Source organism: Aquila chrysaetos, chromosome 2 (assembly GCF_900496995.4).
Source record: "Aquila chrysaetos chrysaetos chromosome 2, bAquChr1.4, whole genome shotgun sequence".
NCBI lineage: Eukaryota > Metazoa > Chordata > Aves > Accipitriformes > Accipitridae > Aquila > Aquila chrysaetos.
In genome coordinates this window covers 51047113-51069990 of record NC_044005.1, presented here as the reverse complement: position 1 = coordinate 51069990, position 22878 = coordinate 51047113, and the positions used below count along the sequence as shown (strand labels likewise).

Here is a 22878-nt window from a genome sequence, read left to right as displayed (position 1 = left end):
TCTGCTAGTGATTGATACCTTTCTTTTTCAGTCTTTCCATACCTTAGAGTATTACAAGGAAGGGGTTAGGTTGGGACTGCATCCATGTGCTCAGGGTAGAGGAGGGTTACTAGGGGCAAGCTTTGGTCAGCAGTGGGGGGGAGGCAGCTCCCATGGAGGATGTCAGAGAAGGAGCTTCAGCTGCTGCTGGAGGCAGCTCTTCTACCTCACAGGGAGGCCTATAGTCATTAATAGTAGCACTGCTGCTGTGTCTGGTGCTTGTAATCTGTATTTACTGTGGGTCTCATCCTTGTGTCAGGGACTGCTGGCTCAAAGGCAGGTCCAGCCATACTGTGGAGGGCTTACAGTGTGCTACTGGGGAGCACAGCAGCGAGGCTCCAGCTCTGCCTTCGCTGTGTGCCTGGGGGTTGGACTGGCTTCTGCCTCAGTCGTTTTGTAGTATTTCAGGCCTTTACTCTTAAGGGGAACTGAAGCTGTTACATGGAGCGGCACTGGGTTCAGGGGCTGAACATAGCTGCTGAAGGAAGCCAGTACTAAAACCACTGTGCCCAGTCCATGAAGCCAGGTTAGTGCGTATGCAATTCCTGGGCAGTCAGCCTCTTTTGGCAGTGGATGGGGCACTATTGCATAGAAACCCTCCTGCAGCCGCAGGCGGTGAGATGTGAGGGGTGTGCTTAGAGTTCAGTAGCCACTGCCACCTTTTGATTGTGGCTATTGATTTGTGCCTTGTTCCCAGACTTGCCCACTCCGCCACCAAGGCAAGGCACTAGGACGTTTCACCAGTCCTCCCTCCAGCAGGGCAGATGCTGCTAATTATGCCCTGCTACATCATCAGCTGTCCCTGCCCTCACTTTAGGGTAGCTCAGGTGGAATTTAGGATGTACTTGCAGGCAGAGTCACACAGACCTTGCTTGGGCACTAGTTTCTGTCCAAAACACAGCAGTGCCTGCTGGTCAAGAAACTCTTTATTTAAGAGGCTACCACTTTGAAAGTGAAGGGAAGTCTGAGGTGAAAAATGGAATCTGTTCCTGTTTTACTCTACAGCCAACCTGAACAGAAACAGTATTTGCTTACCCTTTTACTGGCAGGGCTGCCAGGCACACACAGCAGCAACACTGTATCTAACAAACAAACAGAGCTAATGGCTGACAACACATGCTGTATGCCTCTGCAGTGCTTTAACACCCCCACCCCAGGATTCCTAGACCTTAACAGCTCTTCACCCCCCACGTCCAGGTGCCCAGTTCCAGGAGTACGATGCTACTCTTGACCAACACTAAGCTGTGGGAACAGTTTAGCCTGCTGCAGTTCAACATGCCTGCAGAGACCATTCTACTGCATGGGTATGTTGGTCTTGGTACTCCTGTCTGCTTCCTCGTGCAAGGGCGTTTTGCTGTGAAACTGCTTCTGCAAACATTCAAGCATGTTTTTTGAAAAATCAAACTAGTCCCCAAATGATGTGCCTCCCTCTGCTCATCATTCCTCAGCCTGAAGGCTATTTCTAGGCAGGGCTGGTTGTAGAGACAGTGTTTACTCTGGTTTTACTATTACAGATGACAGCAAAGTTATTTCATTTAAGGCACTTGCTATTATTTGCAGTTGCTAGTACATCAAGCAGCTCAGCTGTAGCAATGCTCAGCATTGCAATCAAGCAATGTTGAAGGGAAGAAGTAATAGTTCATTGTTACCGCAGCATTTTGCCACACTCTTCTGTAGCAGTCCACTCCCCAGAGCAGGAGTTTTGTAAACTTCCAGCCAAAGTGGGGCTTTTTGCCAGCTGTGCAGGGTGGCTGGAGGAAGGATCCATTTTTAATGCACTACAGCAGTCTTATCTCATCTGTTTTACTTTTTCATAGTGCAGGGGAGGGCTGGAAAAGCCTAGCTTTCAGGGGAAACGTCCACACTCCTGCAGTTTTACACTGTAACCAGAACAGCTGCACTGATCCAACACGTTACTCCCAACTGATCCGGTACGGTCTCCTCGCCAGAGGATGCTCTCTAAATCCATTTCAGAACCCTCTGACATGAATCAAAAGGTGCTCACCTTTTTATTAAATTGATCCCTGGTCAGCCAAGACTGACTACCTCAGTAAAGTCTTGGCCAAAACGCAGAAGTCAGTTTAAACCAATTTGGGAGCAGCTTATGATGTCACATGCTACCTCCAGACATGAATACTAGAAGGAGCAGCTAGGTACCAGGTATTTTTGTGACCAGAAAACAGTATTGCCCGCGTATAGCCTCATGAAAAAACACTTTACTTTCTTACTTGGAGATTTCTATTCCTCTTGGGAGATTTGCCATTTTCCCCATTTCTCAGAGTGTACTGTAAGCCACCTTACTTTAAACAAACAAGTTCTCTGCAAACAAAGGAAAAAAAACCCAAAACACCCCAAAACCTGTCAATAGTACAGTTGCCAACTTGGTCTTCCAGAGATCAGCACCCTGTTTTGGGAGAACAAATATGTCAAGACACTGATGTTACTTGGTCTGTTCTCAGGCAGTAGCAAACAGTGAGTCTTTATAGAAAGCTGTTCTCATGTTACTGCGTGGTCACAAGCTTTACAATCATACCGATGATCCGAGATCCACGGGGGCACATGCATAAATCCATGCTGGGATTCTTGATTTTATCCTGCAGCAGCTGGTCTAGTTCACAGCGCAGCTCTTTCACCAGCTCAGCCACCTAACACACATGGTAAAACACAGAGGTGAGCGTAAGGCTCATGAAACGCGTCTCCTGCATTCCTGACACAAGCACAGCTCTGCAGCACTCCCAGGATTATCCCTCCTTTTCCTTACCTGGTGAGAGGCAGCCACAAACCGTATCCATCCATCATCAAGAGAAATGACAAATTCTCCCTTCTGCAGCTGCATGTGAACCTGCCCGCCTCCAAGCAGGACCAGCGGGTACACTGACACCATACTGCAGTCTCGAATGAACACACGGCTGGTCTTGATTTTCTCGTGATACACCAGGTAGGGGCTCTCAAAGTGTCTAGTCTGGAACACAGACACAACATCCTCGTAAAAGCGCCACATTTCTTCCTACCTGCTCAGGCACATATGGGCCTGCCTGCCTCTTCCACACAGGCATCCCCTGCCTCTTCTACGGCTGCAAAGAACAGTAAATGTGCCTAAAATGCACCTGCATGACTAACAGACTCCCTCTGACCTGTAAGAGCTGCCAACAACTTTGTTATCCCTTGTTCCTTCCTGCTTTGCATGAGCATGTGAGAAATCAGCTAATTCATCAATGCTGCCTCAAGGCCCCAAGTTCTCCATTTCATGCTAAGGACATTTTCATGTGCACGTTTGTTATGCTCTTTCAAAGCAAGAGTGATGAACAGTTCAAAGCCTTTATAATCCAAACACGTGGTTAATGATTAAAAAACCACTTTTTTTAAAGCAAGTGATTTATATCCTGGCAAAGCAATGAATCATCAAATATGGAGACAGACTTCATGAGACCAATACTACCATATATCATGGCAGAGAGAGAAGAGCTCTTATCTAAGTATTAGCTATTAAGCTGAAATGGAAATTAACTTCAGAGTTTGAGGACCCACGAAGAAACAAACCAGTGTATGTCCCTGAATTATTTACCAGTAAATAATATTTCAGCTGAAGAGACAAAGCCTGGGGAGGGGCGGTGGGGAGAAGCCATCTACATGTATGAAGGTGCTACACATGCACATGCAATCTCAGTCAATACTGAGGAGAAGCCATGGGAGCATTGCAACTGCAACGTTTTTGTGTGCAGCTCTGCAGACGCAGCTTAATAAAACATGAACGGGGGGTTTACTGCATCTGCTAATTCCACTCCAGAGGCTGGAGTTTAACTGTGTGCCCAAGAGGACACTCAACTCAGGAATGTGCCATTATTTACAATTCTAACGGGACTGTTCAATCATGAAGATTTTTTTTTAAACATCAATAGGGACCCTCACTGTAATCTCAACCGCTCAAGCAAAGGTGATTTCTTTTATAAAAAAGAGCATGCTTTGCAGAAAAAAAAAGAATCCTGACCTGATAATTCACAGATGAAGGGTGAATGTGAACATAACCATCATTTTTGGTAACAAACTTCAGCTCTTCTGCTTTTGGTTGCATTTTGACCACTCCTGCACTGGTCTTCTGGTATTTGCCCTCTGGCTTTTTCACCTATATGGTAAGACAAAAGGTTATAAAACTCTGCTGTACCAGAAAACCTTTTTAACTTATGTTTTCATTTTACCAGAAACAGAAATTCTCAAGTAGTAACATCTCAAGTCACTAGAGACAGATATTACCCTCTGGGTGCTGTCTAACTCTGACTGTTCATTTGTAACCTCAGCCTTCTAAAAAGCTGTAATTTAAAGTAGCTTCTTAAGAACATTTGCTGCTGGCTTCTGTGTGACACTAAAATCAGCCTGCAGGAACAGCAGCAGTCTCAAGCAATACAAACTGGAGCCCAGCTGCCTGGCTCTAACACTGTAAGCAGCAAGCTTTGGCAGCCTAAGGCAGGCTCATGGCTGCCATAATCAGCCCAGCCTGAAAGCAGGCTGTGTGGATATGCTAGACAGCAGAAGGGAAAATAAAAAAGCATTCTTTTACCTGGACAACATTGGGATACAGTGCAGCACACAACATAGCTGAGATCAGCTTGATGTTCTCTGCATTTGAATTTGCCTGTAAAATTAATGCATGCATTAGGTACTCTACAGGTAAGTCTATAAAGGTAAAGCCCTGCTTCTGGAATGACTGAATTCCTGGAACTGGTTTACTTTTATAGCCGCGCTGCTGTGCTTTATAGGGGAGGACCAGTTACTGCTCCTAAGGTCTCAGGCTAGACCTGGGCTGTGTTCCCCCACTATCAATGGAGCAAACTGGCCACCAACTATCTCGATGCAGTTAGTCCCTAAGGTCTGGCTACAAAGCAGCTTGTCCCTGAGAGAAAGCAGGCACAAGCTTTCCCAATGCACAGTGAGACTCTACAACTACCAAACCCTACCTACCCTCATCATGTAGTCCTAGGATATCTCTGGCTCCAGGGGTATCGCTTTCTGAAGATTGTCCGCAATGCTGAAATATTTCACTGCTTGCTCTGTAATGTAATTCTGTTCCCAAAATAAGACTGACACTAATCCCAACATTCAGGCCAGGTCATGAGTCAGACCCCTGCCTTTCGACCACTTACTGACTTCTAACGTGTCAAGTCAGCAGTGTTTCACTGTCTCAAAGGAGCAGGTTTCATCTCACTTCCACATCTGGGCCTGTTCTTCCTTGGCACATAAGGCCTCATGCAGTTGAGGCTAGTACCAGCACACGTGATGTACAGGGAAGAACAACAGAGCAGGAAGGAGGTGACTGTTGCCAGCATGAGATTACAAAGCCAGGCTGCGGCAAGAAGCCCACGAGTCTAGAGCCCACCTGGCACCCAGGTCAAATGAAAAACTGGAGCATCATTTTGGAGCACTGAAATGCTGTGAATTACCTCTTCTCCTGTGGCATCCAACACGCCATCGCCTCCTTGGGACCACTTCTTCTCAATGTCCCTTGCTCTTAATCCCTCCTTCACAAACCCAATATCAGAAAGCAGTTCTGTGAATTGCCGTTTCAGACTGGCAATTTCCTACAAACAGACAAAGGGCTGTGATGGGTGCCACACAGAGTGAGGAGAGTCTTCACCAGTTGCTTATTTTCATCACTAGGACTCTGCCAGTGTCTCAACCAGTCCCTGTGCAAGGCCACAAAAACTGACTTACCTGAAGAACTCTTCCTGACAAAAAGTTCTCCCTGCAGTAGTTGTAGCTTGCCTGAGAGCCCTCTTTGATACTTAAACGCCATCCCTAATTGAGAGGAAGGGAGGAAACCTTTAATAAAATATTTCAGCTTGAATTTAAAGCACATCACAAACCTTGGAGAGAGAGGCTAACGAATTTTAGCTAACCTTATAGGCCTGGAGAAGAGCCAGGTAGTCACTGTTTCCTACTGCAAATTCCAACTTCTTTTTATTCGCTTCTTCCCTTTTATCCCATGGTGACACCTAGACAGGCAGTAACAGATTAAGCGTGTTCTTCTGCTCAAAACTTAGACAAGCCATTGTGAGAGCTCCATGGCACAATCTTTTGTATTTTCACAGCAGCTCACAGGTCAGAAGGCAAATTTTCTCCATGGATAACAGAAAATGCGAGGTGTTAAAAAATGTCTAGTCAACAGCAGAACACCTAAGCCCGTTGCCCTATCTAACCACAAGAGATCCAAAGGTAAATTTGTGATTGACCAGCTCACAGAAAATATTTCATTTTGGGCAGACCTCTCTGCAGCTGCAGAATGCCAAGATCCATGAAAAACACCATCTGACAAATCTTAGCAAGTTAATGGAGCTGAAACTCAGATGAGAATGCCTACAATAGAAAAGAGCACAGCAAGTCTAAAATCCACTTGGGTCAGAGAGAGAAAAGACAATAGTAATTCAAGACATTCAAAAAGCTGAATTTAAGTTATTCTATATCAGCATATAGAAACTTATAGCACCTGAAGTCAAAATGCTGTAGAAAATGCCCAATAAGCATATGGAAAACAATACGCAATTAAAGAACTAGAACAGTCTATTTCCAATTCTTTCACAACTATCCTCATTACAAACTATTTGCACTACTAATGATAGCAATCAAAACTTCAAGAAAGTCTCACTTTTCATGCAAGTTTGTACATAGCAGTAGTTTACCAACAGTAAGAGCACCTGTAAGTACAGCAGCTGATTCAAAAAGCCAAAGTGAAAGTGAACACACAAACTGAGATCCAAACTTAACTCTGCATTCACAGCTCAGACATGTCAACTTCATCGTTATCACTGTTTTGTAATTAGTTCTAACTGCTTCTTGTACTACCAGTCATTTTCAATTTTTACACCAAATTTGGACAAAATGGACTGGCTGTACTTCTTAGTTCAAATTAAAACTAATATCTGCTCCATTTCTACCGTTCACTCATAATATAAATAACATTCTTGTCGCTGCTACATGGTTTTGGTCTTCTGCTTATAACTGGACTTTTTTAATGAGCACTGCATTAACAGATAAACAATGTAGGCTAAAAAGGAGAATTAAAATACTCAAGTGTACTACGCTGCAAGTTACAACAGCATTTTGCTGCCGCATGAAAACATACCACTTTCAAAGTGGGATACACGGTTAAGAATACTTACAAAAGGCGACTTAAAGGCCAGACTGGCTGCTATAGTTAGTGCAGGATCCAGGCAGCGGAAGATGGTGCCAAACAGCATTAGCTTGCCAATCCTGACATCAACAGGGAGAGAAGCCAAGTGATATCCCAGAGGGGTGAGCTTTTCATCTGGAGTTAATGCTCCCAAGTCTTGCAGTCGCAGCTTTGATGCTCGCAAAGACTCAGTTCTAGGGGGCTCAATTAGTCGTGATAAGACAGAGTGAAGACTCTGTGCAGAAAACATCTCCAGAATCTTAATTCTTAAGGTGGGAAAAAAAACATTAAAGAAGAAAGAAAAAAAAAGCAGCTTAGTTCCATACACAGGACAAAAAAGCAAACTTTTATAAAAGCCAAACAAAAAAACCAACAGAAAACATGCTTCTAAGAGTATGCTCCCTAGAAGAGGGCCCGTAATGTGTATTTCAAGTCAGGAAGCAATGTGAAATAATAGCTGGGGGGCAGTGTACCTTATCCGACCTCACAGAGTCTGCAAGAACAGATTCCTATTAGCATACTAGAGTTTAAAATAAATTTTTTACTGTAAAAAAATAAATTTTGTTGTTTCATTTCCTTTTTGTACAAAGGGGTGCACAGGTTGCAGCAGGGATAGGAGGTTGTCTTCATTTAATATTTCCATGATGGTGGTGCTTGATCCAGGTTGTACTTTTACTGCACTATGCTGCACAGAAACACCGCAGGAGAGTTTACAGTGTAAAGGGACAAACGTCTACCACGGGTCTGGAGTACAGGAATGCAACTGTCTTCTCCCGTGATGAGAGATCTGAGAGACATTATCTTTTTCCTAGGATCAGATGAGAGCTAAGGAATGTGACGAAGGACAGGTAGAATCAGTGGAGGGTGCAGTTAGAGGTGGGGCTCTGAATGCAAAGGCAATATGATAGTAACATCAAAGCAACCAGTCAACAGAGCCTTAGGTCTCCAGAGCAAGTTTCTTGGTTTCACGATGTGAGAAAACACTGGGAAACTAAACACCTTGATAATGGCATCCCAGGTGCTCCCTGCAGTGCAGGAAGGACATTCTGCATGCTGGCTTTTTCAGGCAATACAGGAACGACAGCTCACCTTAGACAAAGCTGCTCCAAGGGCACTCTTTGTATTTCTGGTAACTGCTGTTTTATAAGCTGATGGTTATAGTGATGGCTACTGAAAAGATGAAAGCAGACGCCTGAGGCTACACGGCCTGCTCGCCCTTTCCTTTGCAGAGCATTCGCCTTGGACACAAATGTGTCTTCCAGACTTTCCATTCCTTTGCTTGGGTCGTATCTGCAGGAGAGCAAGAAACAGACTTACATTCATGAGTGCAGAGTGAACAGGCTGGAGGTCAAGCAGGCAGATGCTGCCAACTTCTGTATGGACAAAATTCCCACCCCTGCCCTTGGATCTGAGTCTAGACTGGCTTCCTCCACCTCGCAGCAGCTTTCTGCAGATCAAGTTCCTTCACGTTTTTTCCAGCTCTTTGGAAAGCTAAAGCATGCAGCTCAAGGTAAAGAGCAGTTTCCCAGATCACAAAGCCCCAAGGAATGAATCCCAGTACCTTTTCTCTTTCATTTTTCCAGAATCAATCACATAGACCACATCATCAATGGTGACAGATGTTTCTGCAATGTTTGTAGAGATGATGATTTTGATAACTCCTGCAGGAGGCCTGAGGAACACAGACTGCTGTTCTTCACTAGACAGTGAAGAATGAAGTGGATAGACAACACACCTGGAAGGACAATATGACAGCATGCTCAGTGCATCTCCAGCCTCTTCCCTCTTAGGAACAATCTGCCTGCACACACTTTAGCCTCACTAGTACTAGACACTGCCCACAGCCATTCAAAGCAATATAAAACCAGCAAACCTCTCTGCCATATCACCTTTAAGACACAGAATCATAGAACCATTTAGGTTGGAAAAGACCTTTAAGATCATCGAGTCCAACTGTAAACCTAACACTGTCAAGTCCGCCACTAAACCATGTCCCTAAACACCACGTCTACAAGTCTTTTAAAACCTCCAGAGATGGTGACTCAACTACTTCCCCGGGCAGCCTGTTCCAGTGCTTGACAACCCTTTTGGTGAAGAAATTTTTTCCTAATAACCAATCTAAACTTCCCCTGGCACAACTTGAGGCCATTTCCTCTTGTCCTATCGCTTGTTACTTGGGAGGAGAGACTGACCCCCACCTCGCTACAACCTCCTTTCAGGTAGTTGTAGAGAGCGATAAGGTCTACCCCTCAGCCTCCTTTTCTCCAGACTAAACAACCCCAGTTCCCTCAGCCGCTCCTCACAAGACTTGTGCTCTAGACCCTTCACCAGCTTCATTGCTCTTCTTTGGACACGCTCCAGCACCTCAATGTCTTTCTTGTAGTGAGGGGCCCAAAACTGAACACAGTATTCGAGGTACAGCCTCACCAGTGCTGAATACAGGGGGACAATCACTGCCCTAGTCCTGCTGGCCACACTATTACTGATACATGTTCTAAGGGAAGGTGGAGAACTTTGCAGAATGGACAGGTCTCAGAACAGAGTTGAACAAAAATTCTGCCTCTTTTGAAGAGTCTAGAATCTGCCATTTATAATGCCAGACTGGAAGAAATCACTCCAGCTAACCTTGCCATGGACATCTGTGTAAAAACTGTTTAGTCAAGGAGATCCAATTACATCTCCATGTAATGATCTAAGGCCAAATGCAACCACAACTGAATGTGTCTCAGCAAACATTCTGAAACAGAACAAGGGCCGAGGTGGAGTTTTCAACAGTCCACCGGATCACGCAGAGCACAAAACAGAGAACACTTATCACTAGGGTCTCAGAGAACTTCAACAACTAACCTTCCTGAGTTGAGGAGAAAAAACAAAAAAAGCAAGCCAATAAGGTAGTAGAAAAGGAATTACCCTGACTGGAGTCAAGACCTTCATATCATAAGCTGTCTTGCACATTTAAGAACCTTATTTATCCCTGGATAAAGGCAGGCTTTGTGCAGGAAGTTACTCTGTATTTATGGGTAAAGACCGATAGTTTTGGAGCTTTTTTGCCTTACCTCTTGCTGTGCCTGTTATTAAAAAGAGCATTAGACTGGAGCTGCTCATAAAGCATCTTGATTTCTGCTAGACCAGGCAAAAATATCAACACAGCCCCTATATACATAGATTAAAAAAAAAAAAATAATAAAAAAAAAAAATCACTCAACACAAAGGACAGCATGGTATTTTATCAATGTGCAGAAGGCCCAAGTCAAAACTCCAGCTCTGTTTTGCAATTACTGTACAAAAAACACACAGGCTGCAACAGTCCCTCACCAAAGATTTTCCAATGTAGACCCTCACCTTACCCATCCCATGTATATCAGGGGCTTTGTTACTCAGCTAGAACTTTATTTTTTTCAAAAATAGTCAGTAACTACAGAAACTTGGCATGCAAAACATTAGCTTTGGGCTGTCTATAAGCGCACAGCCTCCATGAATCTACTCTTGTTTATCTCTCAAGGACAATTAAATTACCTGGGGGGTATGAATGTCTGCCAGCAACTATCCACTCCAGCAAGGCTTCAATTAATTCCAGATTAACTTTGTCCAAGTCCATGACAGACAGTGTTTTCAACACTGTCTTGTTAACCCCTGGGGAAAAAGAAATAAAACACACAGTAAGTCCATCTCTTGTAAAAAACATCTGCTGGATGCATTGAACCAGTGTGGCTGCACAACCAACCACACCTTGGTTTAAACAGCATGTGGCTTAGACCAGACAGAGGTAGCTCCCTAAGTGACTCAATGTGTCACATTCCCCCTTCCATGCTTTCCTCCGTTTCAGCAATTCCCTTCCCTTCTCATGCCTTACTGGGGCTCACACCTGCCCTGTGCACAGCCTAGACCAGGATTCATCTACTAGCAGAATGATATGAGCACATACTAGTGGTAAGAGGAGCCGAAAGCCTTCATATGGCCACTTACAGATACCTCCAGGACTACCTTCTCAAGCCCTCTCTTCTCCCTTCCAATGTTTCTTACACCAACTCAAAAAGACACCCAGATTCCCCTACTCCTCTGAGATGGTAACTGTCTGGCAGGAATCTGAAGCTTTTAAGCAATGCCTCCCGCTCAATACCATTGTGGAGCTCACCATAAGGGTGTGCAGGAACTCTTCAGGACTAAGCACAAGGAGGATTTTGATAATGACAGAGTGGGAAGTTCATGTAACGGTCTGCCTCTCATTAAACCATTCACAGAGTGACTCAGTTTCTCAAGGAAGGCTTGTCATGCTGAAGTGACCTCCCTGAAGTGGGCAGATACATGCTGTGCTTTAAGTAAAGCTGCTCCAGCAAGAACAGATATAGAGAAGAAAGTCGAATTAACAAGACATCTGAAAAGGGATGGAAACAGTAGCTGAAAACTGTCCATTTTCAGAGCCTAAGAAGTGTTTTCAGCCAAGATGTTCAAGATGTTTCTTCTAGTTTAAGAGAACAATGGTTCTTTTTTTTTTTTTTTTTTAAGCCAGCAGGAGGTTTCTGATCTCATCCAGTAGCAGTGCCCTACTTAACTTCACAAGTACAAAACTCTGAATTTATATACATGCATTCAACATACAATATTATATACTAATGTACCATGTTGGCTGGTACGTGTTATATGCCAATTTATTAGACTTAAGAAGGAGCTCACCTTTATATCGTGTAAGGAGCTGCTTCAGTGTTAATTTTTGGTCTGGATCTGAATCTCTGACAACTGTGTCAGTGCCTTCCAGAATGCCAGCACGTCTCAGGTCCTCCTCTACTTCTTCAAATGCAGTTCTTTTGTGTCTTTCACTCTGTTTGTTTTCTTGCTTTGTCTTGCGCCTGTAGGGACTACTGTCCTCTAAAACATACCTGAACAGCAGAAGAACATTTAGTGGCATGGAAAGAAGCCTAACAGCCTCCTTCTAATAATTAGCTACAGAGATCCGGTATCAAAAGTATTTATATATAAATCTGAGAGGAACATTGTACAAGTGGGTTGCAACACCATAGACAGTATCAAGGTCAAGGTGTCCTTCCACACTGGGGTGTTAGTCTTTTAAAAGCTGTGATGCAAAAGACTAGGACTGCAAACTTGATCTTGACAGCTAAGTGGGCAGCTCAGAGCAACAACCTGCAAGTAATTTCCAACAGCTGATCAATTTACTATCTGGAGCGTCTGAGCTGCTGTGACTCTCCAGTAACTACACATGGTAACAGGAATCTGGTACCTGAGCTGCAAGGTAGGGCTTACAAAAAGGAATTGTTTGGTATCCTGCATTTTTCACCTTCAGTGCTGAAATCTACATTCAAATTTCTTTTGCTTGCCAATGTTTAACCACCACTGAAACAAGTAAAGCACTGACAAACTCTTCATGACAAAGATCACCTTTTCTTGAGTACTTATGTAGTATCTAATGCAGAAAGGCTTGTTTTGGCATGAGATCCTAGATCCCACTGCAGTACAAGAAGTATGGTTTCAAGTCAGTGCTTTAGTAGAACTCCAAGACTGCAGGTGATGGGGGAGATTTGAAAGGATTTAATTTTTAAATCTATGCATAGAACTACTACAGTCTCAAGGTCAACAGTGCAACCTCAAAGGCCAAATACATCTGAGAACGTTTGGCAATTTCATACCTTGTCATTGCAATCACATCTTCCAGGAAAAACTGATCCACAGGAAATGTTCGACCTAAAAGGAAACATGAGGATAAATCTATATGCCACACAAGATGCATAAAAGGGGAAAAAGACAAAAGATGGTTACCATTTCACACAGGTTATTATGTCATACATTGGCTTCACAGCTCTCATCTATACTGCACTCTTCAGTATAATTTCTGTCTAGGACAAACAGTGGATGTTTTCCAAGCATGGTTTGGTAACATGCACTTACACAGTCAGAGAAGGGCTGATACACTTACAGGAACATATCCATGAAGCTACATGTTTGTGTCATACTCCATGTAATAACTTAGCATTATAAAAGGCACATTTGGCTAAATGTGCACACACCCAGCTGGATCCTCTCACTGCTGCTTTTTCACAAGGACAGAGAATAGTCTTCAGCTGTGGTGAAACTAGCTCAGGGAACCATGTCATGCATGCCATGTCATTTTGGTCTTTTGAGGAAGGAAATTCTGCTGGTATAGAGACAGCACAAAAAGGCTCCATTTTCAAGTCTTCTCTCTCCTAAATCTCATTGGTCTTTCCTTCTAAGCCCTTGGAATCATAGTTCTTGTATAAACCTTCATCTTGCCACTTTGCAAATTAGCCCCTTGCACTTGAATTGAGAAATACTTTGCAAGCAGAAATACTGAAAACAAACCCCTAAAACAATGAATGTGACAAGATAATAAAAATGAATGGTTTTCACCTGGTATGTTAATAATTGGACAGGAGTGAAAGTATTGAGAAAAAAGCTCTGCATTCAAGGTGGCACTCATTAGTATAATGCGCAGGTCTGGCCTCTGAACCATTATATCCTTCAAGACCAGCAGCAAGAAGTCACTGAAGAAAAAAGCAAAAAGACATTTGAATTTCTTCAGTGTTAACTTTCAGAGTCTCTTTTTTCCCCCCATTCTGTCCACCTTCCTGGTGTTCTCAATAGCACAGCGATACCATCACAGAAGCATGAGCTTCTCAGAATGGCTGGAGGCTAATAATGCAGTAAATTAATGGAAGGCAACCTGCTTAGTTTTTGGTTGTCCCTTACTAGAGTATCAGGATTACTTGGCAAATTCATTTAAGCAACAAAAAGCTCTAGCTACCTTATAAATCAATTACATTAATGACAACACAAGAACACCAGATAACAGATTAACTCAAAGTAACAGACGAGTCCTTTTTCCTTCTCTTCCTCACTGGAAGAGTCATTCAAACCTACCCACTCTTCCCTACTCACTGTATTCTTCCCTACATATTTATAGTTTTTGTGGCATGCCTAGAAGACTGGCTTGAAGTGATTTTAGATGAGAAGGAAGAAGAATCCTTGAGAGATACAAGCCTTTTTATGAGGCTAAAATATAATCTGAGCTGTAAAATAATGGGTCACAGTCAAAGCCTCCTAGAAACCCGGTGCATTGCAGTGTTTCACAAGGCAAACATCAAAGAAAAGGATCCTTGCCACTTAGTTTACAGAGATAGTGACAGACATTATGTTTTGCCTGGCATCAGCAAGTAAGTGGGGTAAAACTGCAGAAGGCTAGAGCAGGATAGGACGAGACTGTCTAGGACTAGTAAAATCGATAGACTGGAAGAAAACGCGAGCACTTGTCCCTTGCAGGTGCTCTACTGAAGGTAGCATCAGGAGAAATAATTCCCAAAAGGGCATGTGAAGAATTAGGGTATTTGGTAAAAGTTGAAACAAGGGAAGAGTAAGAACCAGACAACTGTGGTTAAAAAAGTTACTTAACCCTCCAGCCCCATCCAAAACCTCTTTTCAACACCACTGCAATGTGACAGCAGATTGGAGGCATAGAAATTTAAGAGACACGCTTTCTTTGCAAGCTGCTGCAACACAACTTCCTACCGCCCAAAGACAAGAACCTAAAACCAGACTCCTTCCACCATCCCATGTTACTGCCACAGGATCAACAAGTCTGACTTCAGTTACTTGCACCTTAGTCAGCTTTATTCTTCTGAATATGTTTCTTCATTTTGCTTATGGGATAAGAGATTATTTACCTTTCTTCTGTTCTTTCGTGAACTTCATCAACAATAACATGTGTGATTCCCTGCAAAGTCAGATCTCCTTCCAGCCTTCTCAATAGCACACCAGTAGTGCAGTACAAGAGTCTGGTAGCTGAGGACTTGAACAGTAAGACAAAGCATTCAGTTGACTTTGGGCAACTTAACATAGTGCAAAGAATACATGTTGCTTTAAGCATACGGTTTCAGCTGAGTGCCAGGTTTGACAGAAAGGAAACAAGCGATCCCTGCTGGAGACAGGCTGAATGATTTTTCTTTCTTGATTAAAACTTGAGAACACCTGCTTCTTACCATGGGGCATTGCTAACTATAAGGGCTAAACAAAAAATCTGAAATGTCTTTCCTGTGGAAGGTGCCTTCTGATAAACAACTCTGATCTCTGTCCCTAGAAAGATTTAGTGAATCTCTTTATTAACATAGTTCTTGGAAAAAGCAATCAGCTGCAATGTAGACAAAATTTCACTTCCAAGACAGCAGTATGAATTCAACCCCACTTCAGGCTGACTGAAGCTGTACTCTTCAATCTCCACTTGGGAGACAAATGGAAGTGGAGACAAATGGAAATGAAGTCAGTAGCCTTCCAGAGGACAGAAGTATTACTCATACTCTCAGATCCCTTCACCCCTCTCAACAGAAAGCAAAACAACAATACAAGACATAGTACTGCACTCTCATTTTGTAAAGTGGACTGTGCAACTTGAGATAAAATAAAATACAGAATATATTTCATAATATAAAATATAGGTAATACAGACTTGCTTATCTCACTATATGGCAGATACAGGGCAGAGATTCTGTATACTAGAGAAGCACTAAGCACACTTTAATAGAACTAAATGAAAACCAACAAGCAAAGCATATATACCTTTACACTTTCTAGACGGATCTGATATCCAACAGTGAGTCCAATCCTTTCTGTTCTTTCTTTGGCTACATGTTCAGCCACAGAAATGGCAGAGATCCTGCGAGGCTGAGTGCAGATGATGTTTGCAACTCTGCTTGGAGATCCTTGCAATGAAGCATCCAAAATAAACTGAGGAATCTGAGTGGTTTTCCCACATCTGCATGACAAAATCAGGGGTTAATTAAAAAAACCCCACAAACCCAACACCTTCCATCCATGTAAATTAAAGATGACTGCATTCCACTTCAAATTTGCTTTGTTTCATTACTGTCATCCTTCACAGGAAGTTCATCTAGGACTGCTGCCACTGGTTACAGATGGACAACGACCCTAACCCTTTCAGGACATGGATACATATTTCACATTCTTCTGGGTATACTTGATACATAAAGTCTGTATGTGCAATCACACTCTTACCCCGTCATGCCGCTCACAACAAGAACTTGGTGGCTCTTCAGCAAATCAAGAATGGTTTCTCTCTCTTGCCATGCAGGGAGCTTCTGTCTTTCATACAACATGGACTGGAAGTGCCTAGAAGACTGATGCACAAAAACAGACAGCATGGCAGTAATAACACCATTGGAGTGGAACAGAACCATTTGAAACAGCAGCCTGTGGCTTAAATATTTATTTCTCTAAAGTAAGCATGAAAACAGATACTCCCTTCTGTACATTATACCTTTTTCAGCCGAAATTGCGTGCAGATTTTAACATTTTCATTATACAGAGACTTTGCCTGCACATCATACTTTTTGGAAAGCTTTTTCTTGAGGTTCACGTAACTCTCATTCTCCACAACAACTTGTTCAGGCTCATCTTCCTCCTCCTCTTCTTCCTGAGGCTCTGACACTGTTGAGGCTTGAGACAACACAACGTACAGTTAGGTATTCTTGTTACTAAGGAACAGGGCCTCATCAGCACTGCAGAAAAGGGACACATGTGCCAGGAGCATTCTCAACAAAACAAACTTGTTAGACTGGAGCTGAGGGTCTGCAAAACTGTTTCTGACGTGCATTTAGTTCAACACTACCAGCAAACCACCGCTCACCGCATCAAACAAACCGCAACTGCAGCTCCAAGCCACTTGTCACTACCTCTGCACCAGCTGTGCTCTGCAACACCCTGGTATGGGTGGCCACATGGTGAACCAGACTGGTAACTGGTTTGCCTTCTTGAACGTTTTTCATGTGTCTTGGCTCCCCTCTCCAATTCAGCACATGACCACTTCTCTGGAGCACAAGACTGATGGCAGCACCAGCTTAAATTAAAACTATACCGTAACATTAAGTGTTAAGCCACTGCCAAGTACTTTTAAACCAAGGCTGAAACCAGACCAGACACTTTGGTGCCTACTGCCTATCAATTGAAGCAGGATTTGCTCAGACAGTAAGCCAGCCCTTGAAAGTTTTAAGGCTGCATTTATCTAAACAAGGTATTTTATAATGTAAGGAAGATTTTACAACATAAAGATTATTTGGAACCTCTGATTCCAATTTCTAGAACAAAGCTGTCTTTCTGTGGAGCTTTTAAAAAACTGGAATAATTTGTTTTACTATAACAAAAAATAGGCTGTCACTATTCAGGTGTTCTAAAATGTGATGCACATATTCTTGAAAACTCTCTTGAAGAAAGTTTGCCTTAGATAAAACAGTTTTGGAATTGAGCGCTTGAAGGTCATCCTGCCATAAATGACACTGTTCCAACCCTCCCCCTGTGAAATCAACCTAGCTGCACTTGCATGCAAAAAAAGGGATGATACCTTGAACAACATTCTAGAAACACTTGAAACATCTACTTAGCCTTAAATCCACCTTTACAAAGTTAATTTTGAGGAGGGGTTGGTAATTTTAAGTAATTAAAAAAAAAAAAAAAAAGTTTCCAAATTGATGATTAGCAGATACACCAAAGCTTGCAAACAACCTTCCCTGTTCCCTCCCAAGCACACCTCTCTGGTCAATTTTGGTTACGCTCACACCACATATCTCAATGGCTTTTTATTGATTGTGTGGGATTAGGCATCGTTCACTCTGCCAACCCAAACTCATTAGCTCTGTGCTCCTTTAACTTAGTTCTTGCCAGTGGAAAACATCTCTCCTGCAGCTTTATTATGGAAGGGACTTCCTGAGGCACAAACAGATTATGGATCTGGCTCACCCCATGACCTTAATCTCCAGAAACACATTTAGAATAGATGCCTAAATTGGGCCTTCTGCCTTCTCTTTTTTTTTTTTTTAAAATCTTTTTGACTGTTCTTAGCCCAGAAACCGTAAAGGGAAATTTGGTGTACCTTCGGACAGTTGATTTGAACCAGATGTACTCTCTGTCTGTAGCTTTACCAAAGGTGTGGCCAGCAGGGACACAGGAGGAACACTATACTTGTGGTGAGTATTTTTAAGTAACTCGCTTATTTCAGATTCATCTTCTAAGCAAGTCACTAAGGTGTACACCACTGGTTCATTAGACTCTGCAGCCATCAAGGCTTTTCCAAAGAGGAATTCAGCAATGTGTAAACGACAGGCAAGAGGCAGATTATCATCGGTGGAATAAAATGCCACAAGAGGTGCTTGAAGTGGATACTTGTTTTCTTCAGGAAATCTTACTTCAAGTTCATATATGGGACCATCACTGTTAGGTCTGAGATGAGCATCACCTACAAAGTTCCTGGCTGGTTTTAGTGCGTGGTTTGGAGGGAATTCATGTCCAAATCTGCATTTTGAACCAAACCTGCAGCCTCCTTGGAGATAAAATTTACATATTTCCTTTGAAGTCTGCTTTGCTGTGTCCCTAGTACAACCATCCTTTTGTTTAGATTTGCTGTGCCTATTTGCTAGGTACTCCAATTCCAAACTAAAAGTCCAAACACGATTTTGAATTCTTTCTACAAATTTTTCTCCATATATTGACCGGAGGGCAAAAGCCTCTTCTTGTCTCTGTTCTAAACATTCTTCTTGTCTGGCTTCAGCAGCTGTTGCAGAAACCTGCATCTTCTCTCCATATCTTTCGGTAAAGCACTGCAATAGCAAATACTCCAATGATGCCCCAATATTACCATTGCAGGATCTCAGTACTGTCCTACAGCGCTCACTGTCAAAACCATACCTGCAACAAAACAGAGACAACATGGCAACAAGTGAGTGACAGAGACTTATATGAAGCAAAATAACCACAGATCTGCTTGATTAGGCTTACAGGAAGGAAGCATGTATGGCATGAGATACTATTACTGGGGGAAAAAACCCACACCAAAATATTTATGCTATTTTAAATGACAGCGGCAGGCAGTAATTTGGTGTCTGTGAATGCTAGTCAGTTGTTTATACGGTGACAAATTAGTTTATGTGTAAACTATCTCACATCTCAGAATGTAGCACATAATAGTTACAGGATTAGATTTCCCAGAGAACTATATAAATTAAACTCTTCAGAAAAAGCTGAGTCCTCTCACATATAAAACACTCTCAAACAAAGCAAAAATAGTTAATAAATGCTCATATCTGAGCAAAATGGTTGAAGAACACTTACAAGGTTTTGAAATGTTACCTACCTGAAAGAAACATACATATAACAGCAATAGTCCCCAAGTTTTACCAATATCTGTTTCATTGTCTTGGAGAAAGAACTGAAAACTTCACTGAAAAACGGCTGGAGTGATTTATTTTCCTAAAACCATTATTTTAAATTCATCTAGTTGAGGATTAAGTTTTTAGGAGATACAAACTCATTAATTCTGCACATAGAACTTCCCTGGAGTCAAGAGGAAGTCCAAGCACTGAGGGCTTACAGTATTGAGACTAGTGATTTACCTCTTCGGGATACAAATTATTCACTGAAAAGCATCACCTGGAGAGTTTGTGCACAGCAAATGAAGACACTTCACTTTCCACAATTCTGTGCTCAGGTGCCTCAGCCAACAACCTTGGTATTACATCAGATACTTCCTGATCTGTTGACCAGCACTGTTCATCATCAAGGTAATCAGGTTCGTCATCATCTTCACCAGAACCAGCTACTCTGATAAAAACAGTTATTAAAAATTAAAATGAAACAAAATTATACTGTTGAGTAGACACAAAACTCTGCCTCTGCAGTTTTAAATCCTCCATTTAAATGGCAGATTCTGATACCCCTTTCCCAGAGTTGATATTGTAAAAGAACAAAGCAGACTCAAAACCACAGGATTTGAGATCAATTTAAAAGTTAAGGGAAAAAAGAATACTGTTGTCATTTCTAACAGTGTGCCTGTTAAAGCATGCTCATCTAGAAGAGCTAGAAGTAGTGTCTCCGTTTAAACTAACTCTGATTCAGGAGCCAGCTCCTGCCCTTGAAGCTCCTGAAGAAGTTCTTTCACTCTTCTCTGATTCTCCGATGTCATGTGTATGGTCTGCAGAGGCATTCTCGCTTCAGGTCTCTGTTTCGTTTGCCCTCCTCTTCTGGCTGGGGCATTTGATCTAAAAATTAAAATGGAACATAACAATGACTTATTTGCCTGGTCAAATGATCTTGACTGAATTGGGATGTGTTAGGACCCAACCCTGTAATTCAAACCAGGAAAACCAAACTAAGACAAGTCCATCACCTAAGGATTATTCAGCTGGGTTCATTCTTACGTGACCAGGATGTGTGTGTCTATGTCTGCACACACACACGCATGCATATATGTATTTTAGCCTATGTCAAATCCAAAGTGATTTAATAAACACTTTGCTAGGTAAAGTGGTTCTCAGACTACAGTACAACCATGTACTTCTAAGCTAGATTGGTCAAAATACATTCAGAATACTAAACTCATTCTAAATTGCTTATTTTCCATGGCCCAGCTTCTGCTTTGTAATACACGAAAATTAATATCCTGTGTTTATTAGTGTTTTCTGATCAAAGATGTTCTGAAATTACTTATGACCAAAGAAGAAAATCAGAGGTTCTAATATTTAAAAAAAACCAAACAAAACCAACTTTCCTAGCTTTAAAATGTTAATCAAAAAAGACATGTAAAAACCACTTCATACTGAAATAGCTTCATCACCCCTTCACTCTTCTGTATATTCAAAGATATCGAAGAACAGCATCAAAGTATCCCAAACATCTCTACCCCACCCTCCCCCAAATTAACAGAAAGACCTGGATTCCAGCCTTGGTTCCTCGAAGAGACAAAAATCATCTCCATCATCCCAAATTTTGGTTGAACATTTCCTATTTCCACCAAGCTGAGACTTGTTTGAATGGCCACTGCTGCCTCCTCCTCTTCGTCCTCCTCTTCCACTACCTCCTCTCCCTCTTCCTCCTCCTCTGTTGGGCTTTCCTCTTTTCCTCCCTGCTGAACTCATGTTCTCTTGCTGAGGAAGGGAAAAAACATAGCCCTTAGTTATGAAGATGATTTAGCACATTGCAAATGTCCAGGCACACATTACATTATTTGTTTTTCCATGTGACAAGGGAAGATACCCTCTCAAACTGCAGTTAATTATCTGTATGTTGGCGTATCTGTATGCACCTGAAGCAAAGCACATTCTTCTAGGACAGTTAAACCAGTTCTGTGGTTTTAGAAAATAAAAGTAATGTTCCTCACAGCTGTTCAACCAAAAACTGCAGGACCTCTGGCAAAAGGATGAGCCTACCAGCAGCGCTGCCTAGCTTGGGAGCTCCAGTTCTGCCACTGTGATGGAAATTTCTTGGACGTGGGAGCCCAAAGGACAAACCTTCAGGGGAACTTTCACAGCAGAAAGCAGCCTGTACCCTGCCACTTTTTGCCTCGGGAGTTTGCAGGGCTGACAGTAAAAGGCTGAAGGGGAGCTGGAGCCAAAGATACAGTTTGTTTCCACATTAACCTGCTCCTGACCCATCCGCTTCTGCAAGGAGCTGCCCAGATGGCTGAGCACTCTGTGGAGCCTGGGCCGGGGAGTGATTAAGGACCTGTCTTGGAAAACAGAAGCCGTCCTCTCCTCTCACAGCAAGATCCTCACCAGCTCTGACACAAGCCCATTAGTATTAAGCAGTTGTTGTCAGTGACAGAACGGCCCAACATTAACACGTGCTCCTGCAAACAGAAAGCTACTGCAGGGACAGGTGAGCAGCTGCGGACAGTCCGGCAGGACCTTATTACCTGGACTTTTGTACTGGCATCTCCAGGGCCAGAACAAGAACGGCTGTGGCTGTGCATGAGTAACAGCCCAAATGAGGGCTTGGAGGGCGGCAACAGTTCGGGGCTTGGACAGAAGCAAACTTCCCTTTTTGTGGCAGTTCTCCCCACTGGAACTCCAGCAGGACGGGACAGGATTTAACAGACAAGCTGAACCCGCTCAGAGCAGCCTGGCATGAGCCAGGCAGGCTAAGAGGGTGAGCACGGCAGCTGGACCCAGAGACTTGCAGCTGGACCCAGAGACTTGCAGCCGTCCCCGAGGACACTGTCACACGGGGTCTCCGTCTCCTTCCCCTCAACACAGAGCACGGAGCCCCCGGCACACATCAGTCCCGCTTCCCTGCCGACTCCTCCAGCACCCCCCGCGCCCCCAGCCTCGGGGTGGCCCGCTCAGCAGCACCCCACACCCGGGGATCGCCAAAACTCCTCTCCTGGCCCTGCCCCTCTCTCACCGCAGGCTCTCCCTCCCCTCCTCCCGCCCATGTCCCCGGGACCCCATCCCCTGCCCACCCACCTCCCCTCAGCCTCCTTCACGGGCCTCCCGCGCACCCCCTCCCTCTCCGCGGCGCCGTTACGCCCTCCGGGCGACTCCACAGCCTCGCCTCCCTCTCCTCCCCACAGCCCCAGAGACCCTCCCCGCTCCCACCTCACCTCACCTCTCCGCTCCGCACCGGCTCTGCTCAGTTTCCCCTGACCCGGAAGCGCCCGCCTTCCCCTTCCGGGCCGCCGGCCTTCCTAGCAACCGCGGACACTTCCGCCTAGCAACCACGGACGGTCGCGCCTTCTCCCGCCGCCCCCCTCCCCTCAGGCGGTGCCCGCTGACAGGACCGAGGGCTCCCCTATAAAGAATGGCACGCTCAAGCAGCACGCTGATAATTATGTGCGGCTTCAAGCTGCTGTGTATTTGAATATATATTTGTGT

The 22878-nt window shown here is 43.6% G+C and overlaps 1 protein-coding gene across 6 annotated transcripts; it reads right to left on the bottom strand.

Annotated features, from left to right (window-relative positions):
• Positions 1–1568: 1568 nt before the first annotated feature.
• DHX57 (DExH-box helicase 57) lies at positions 1569–22708 on the bottom strand. 6 transcript variants are annotated; one of them, XM_041129449.1, is made up of 25 exons: positions 22603–22674; positions 20939–21149; positions 20116–20268; positions 19661–19831; positions 18108–18919; positions 16500–16678; positions 16238–16359; positions 15782–15977; positions 14893–15017; positions 13583–13716; positions 12844–12898; positions 11876–12078; positions 10718–10834; positions 10258–10354; positions 8763–8936; positions 8291–8491; positions 7191–7467; positions 5931–6026; positions 5746–5829; positions 5475–5612; positions 4595–4669; positions 4028–4162; positions 2801–3001; positions 2573–2684; positions 1569–2443 (listed from the first exon to the last, which is right to left on the bottom strand). In XM_041129449.1, exons 2-25 carry the CDS (start codon positions 21142–21144, stop codon positions 2436–2438), a joined length of 4071 nt encoding a protein of 1356 aa, XP_040985383.1. In that variant the 5' UTR covers positions 21145–21149; positions 22603–22674; the 3' UTR covers positions 1569–2435. The 6 variants fall into 6 exon arrangements, with proteins under 6 accessions (XP_040985383.1, XP_040985378.1, XP_040985382.1 ...); XM_041129444.1 differs by having other exon boundaries at positions 1569–2684; positions 20939–21153; positions 22608–22708; XM_041129448.1 differs by having other exon boundaries at positions 1569–2684; positions 20939–21153; positions 22603–22702.
• Positions 22709–22878: the final 170 nt, after the last annotated feature.